This window comes from Aspergillus bombycis (assembly GCF_001792695.1).
Source record: "Aspergillus bombycis strain NRRL26010 chromosome Unknown contig00242, whole genome shotgun sequence".
NCBI classification, from domain to species: Eukaryota; Fungi; Ascomycota; class Eurotiomycetes; order Eurotiales; family Aspergillaceae; genus Aspergillus; species Aspergillus bombycis.
In genome coordinates, this window is record NW_019170244.1 from 5,171 (window position 1) to 8,881 (window position 3,711).

At 46.9% G+C, this 3,711-nt stretch overlaps 1 protein-coding gene across 1 annotated transcript; it reads left to right on the plus strand.

Annotated features, from left to right (window-relative positions):
- Nucleotides 1–1,890: 1,890 nt before the first annotated feature.
- ABOM_012240 (uncharacterized protein) lies at nucleotides 1,891–3,168 on the plus strand (the record flags this gene model as incomplete). The annotated part of the gene is made up of 2 exons (XM_022539367.1): nucleotides 1,891–2,930; nucleotides 2,991–3,168. The coding sequence occupies 2 exons, from the start codon at nucleotides 1,891–1,893 to the stop codon at nucleotides 3,166–3,168; spliced, it is 1,218 nt and encodes a 405-aa protein (XP_022382935.1).
- Nucleotides 3,169–3,711: the final 543 nt, after the last annotated feature.

Here is a 3,711-nt window from a genome sequence, read left to right on the forward strand (position 1 = left end):
GATATATGCGGAGGTATACAGTTGTGTGGTCAACCAGCGATCTCCCGGATTACTCCGTGTTAGGATCTCTTTCAGTTGGTGGGTCGGAGAATATCGCAAGCCACACGGCCATTGCCTAGTACTAGTAGTATGGTCACGATCCCTTACATGGGTTGAATCAATTTACTGCCGTCTTACTCAGGGAGACCTCCATTGACTAACTAGTTAGTTATCGGTGAGAAGGTCGATAATTGTCGGCCTAAAGGTAGATCTGGGAAAGAAACGGTTACGACCCATTTTCGTTCCCCGGTCAGGCTGGTATCTCCAACAGTAACATAGTGGGGTTAGGCTGTGTTGTTTTTATTGTTATTATTATTATTATCGTGATTATTTTATCTGTTTGTTTCCATAGTACCTTCTTACAGTAGTCGATAGATCGGGTACTCGGGCGTTCAAGAGATCCAACTGTGCGGGGTTCATATTTCCTTTTCCTTTTTTTTCTTGTCTTTGGTCATTTTATTTTTATTTTCTATTTTTATTTATTTATTGAATTCCCCCCTCCCTCTATCTTTCATGTTTCAGTGCAACATTAACTACCATGATTTATTGATATGTCACTATATTTAGTCGCAACAATTGAGGGCTATGGTAACCCTATCGAGCCTGTATCAAAGTAAATAGAAAACTTAGATGGCTGATTTTTTTCTTTTCTTCCCCTTGGAGAGTTTAAAATTCCCAAGATGAGGCGATGAAGTCATTCACCCAATAAACATATGCTATCTAGAATTTTATTTTAATTTTGATCTTTGTTATCTTTGAATTTTTAAGGTAGTGTACCTACTGTTGTTAGTTAAGTAATTATGTGCAGTGTTCGTCATTAGGTACTATGAATCTGGACCGACAGTCAACTGTTCGTAGTTGTCTCTTGTTCTTTTGCTCCCGATGAATTGTTCTCTTCTTCTTCCTGGTGTTGTTGTTGTTGTTGTTGTCCCTATTGCTCATAATTTGGGAATCCAACAGAAAGAGAGAGAAAATAAAAAAAAATAAAAATGTAAAATAAAAATAAAAATTATAATTTTATTCCTGTCATTCTCCGCTATATGCACCGTAAGGAAATAATTGAACAATAGTAAGGCATCATTGATCAACAGTGCTCCAACTTCAGGAACTAACAAGCGTCAGCAACGTGGCTCCCTCGTTTCCACCGCATTCAACCCTTTGATCCATTCTCGTTCGTTGCCCTCCCACGGTTTCAACTCGACTCCCTGCGCCACGCGCATACCTTGTCTCTGGGCCCCGCCTTGTCGTGTACTTTGCCAATTTCCCAGTCGTTCCTTGATCGCAGACCCAGGTTTCTGGATGTCCGCTTGGCGTCATCTGCTATGTACACTGACCCCTCCCTTGACAATCCCCTCCTTCACCGGAGACTCTGATCACCTTACTTGACGATGATAATATTTCCTTCGTTGGGTTTCTTAATTCCGTGCCTCCCTTCCACCGAACTCCTTATCGTATGACCGCATCACCATTCTCCTGTTGATCGCTGGAAAGTTCTGCCTCGTGTTGTCGGTATTCGGTGTAAGCCCTAGGCGATCCCCGTCATTGATTGATAGGTCATACCCTGGTCCCCCAATCCGAGTAATAGCCATCAGCCACTGGAATGGGCCTTGCGATCTGGAGTACATATTGATGATTATATCGTTTCCTTTTCGATCTAGTCCGCTTTTCACCGTCTTCTTGTTTTCTTCCTATCGCAACGACAAACCCTCCCCGATTACCCTACTGTCCCCGGACCTGACCTGACCTGTCGTGTAACCGAGATAAAGCGGCATTGTCTACCTGTGATATATTTTTCTTCTTCTCATTCTCATTCTATTACGGACCGTGTCTCCGCATTGACTCAACACCACCATGGGATCTTACAGTGTATCTTCGCGACAGCACAGTGCGCGGACGGGAGGAAGTTCGAGCTCCACTTACAGTGATGCTTCCGATCGTTCGAAAAGCACGGCCCCTACGATCTACAGCGAACGGCCCACATCAAAGCGGAGAGAGAACAAAGACCCTAAAGATTCAGTATCAACCTACGCCTCGACCAACCACGACGATGAAATACCGAAGAAGCCGCATTATGAGGTTGTTACTCGCGGGGCCGAGTCGGATATTTTCCCTTCAGATGCGATTCCCTCGAATTCTTCAACCTTTGGGAAATTGTTCCCATCGTCGCGACGGCTTCTGATCGGGCATGATGATACGACGCTTGATGGAAACATGAACCTTCGCGTGCACACCCTGGCGCCACGAAGAGATGGCTATCAGCAGGCCGTTATACTTTTTCATCTCCGCATGTACGATTTGTACTCACGGGAGTTTTCTTTCCGACGGTACTGTCGCAATTCCGAGCGCGAGGTGTGTCACTCAGCAAGAAGACCGATATCGTCCGGAGGCCCAAACAAGCGTCCGGGATTCCAACGCTCCTTAAGCAGTGCATTAGCTGGCTTACGCCCAGGCTCGAGTGGTGATCATTCGACGCATGGCTCCAAGCGTAAGCGGCAGGACCTGGGGCAGAAGTCGGTTAAGGAGGACTACGAAGACTTCGATGGCCAGGACACCCGCAACCAACCCCTGGCCGACACGGTCATGCTGGAATTCTCGAATTACGCCCACGTCGAGATCCGCAGACGTGGCGCCGGCTTGTCTAAGCGATATGAGTTCGAATATTGGTGTACAAGATACCAGTGGAGGCGAGAACACCGAAGAGATGGGGACCTACAGGAGGTAGCTTTTCATCTGATTGACCTGCGAACATCCAAGACGATCGCCCACCTGATTCCCGAAATCCTGACCCCAATGGAAGCTGTGGAGGAGCAGGCTAAGGGTGGCTGGGTTCCTCCATCCTCCATGTGGATCAGCGAGGACTCCGTGTATGAAAAGATGCCAGATGTTGCCGAGTAAGTGATGCTTCGTGGAGTAAAAGATGAGCCGTGGGCAGTTACTAACCCGAAGTCCAGTATGATTGTGGTTACAGGATTGATGGTCTTAGTTGATGACTCTATCCGTCGCCGGTGGCACTCGAGGAAACATGGCCAGCTCATGTTCCCCGTGCGCGCCTCACTCACCCGGAGTATGGAGTTTATGGGACCTCGGCGGCTTCTGAGTGAGGTGTTCCATCGACGAGGCTCAGCATGAGCTCGAGTGGCACACGGCTCGGGGGCACGAGAGTCGTGGGGGGAGCCATGACGTGTTGTTGCCATGTCAGCTGAAAGCGTTGCACTTGCTGTATTCGCTTTTGCCTGATGCCAATGTTTCTGATGATCTTGATGAGCTTGCATATGACACGAACGTCTTCATTTTTCTTTCTCCTTTCTCTTTCGCCATGTTTCGCTTCTCCTCATCTTCTTGCTGGAATACTTGGTTTTGGGTTGATATCCTGGTGTATTTTTGTCATGCGTATGATTGGGCGGCAATGAAAACTCAAAGCGGCGTGACTTTAACTGTAGTGTGCGTTCCAAAGCGAATGGGAGGTTTATTGGATTGGATTTGGGTTACCGAGCTCGCTTGTGCATTTCGTCTTTCTTAATGCTTGTTCTCTGTGTGATTAACTTACTTAAAAACTTTGATTCTTTTTTTCTCTCCCGAAATAGCTATTCTTGGAATATCAACAGCATGCCTGGCTTCTTTTTGTGCGTGTGTGTATGTGTGTGGCTCCATCATCCTAGCGTTCATGCGTGT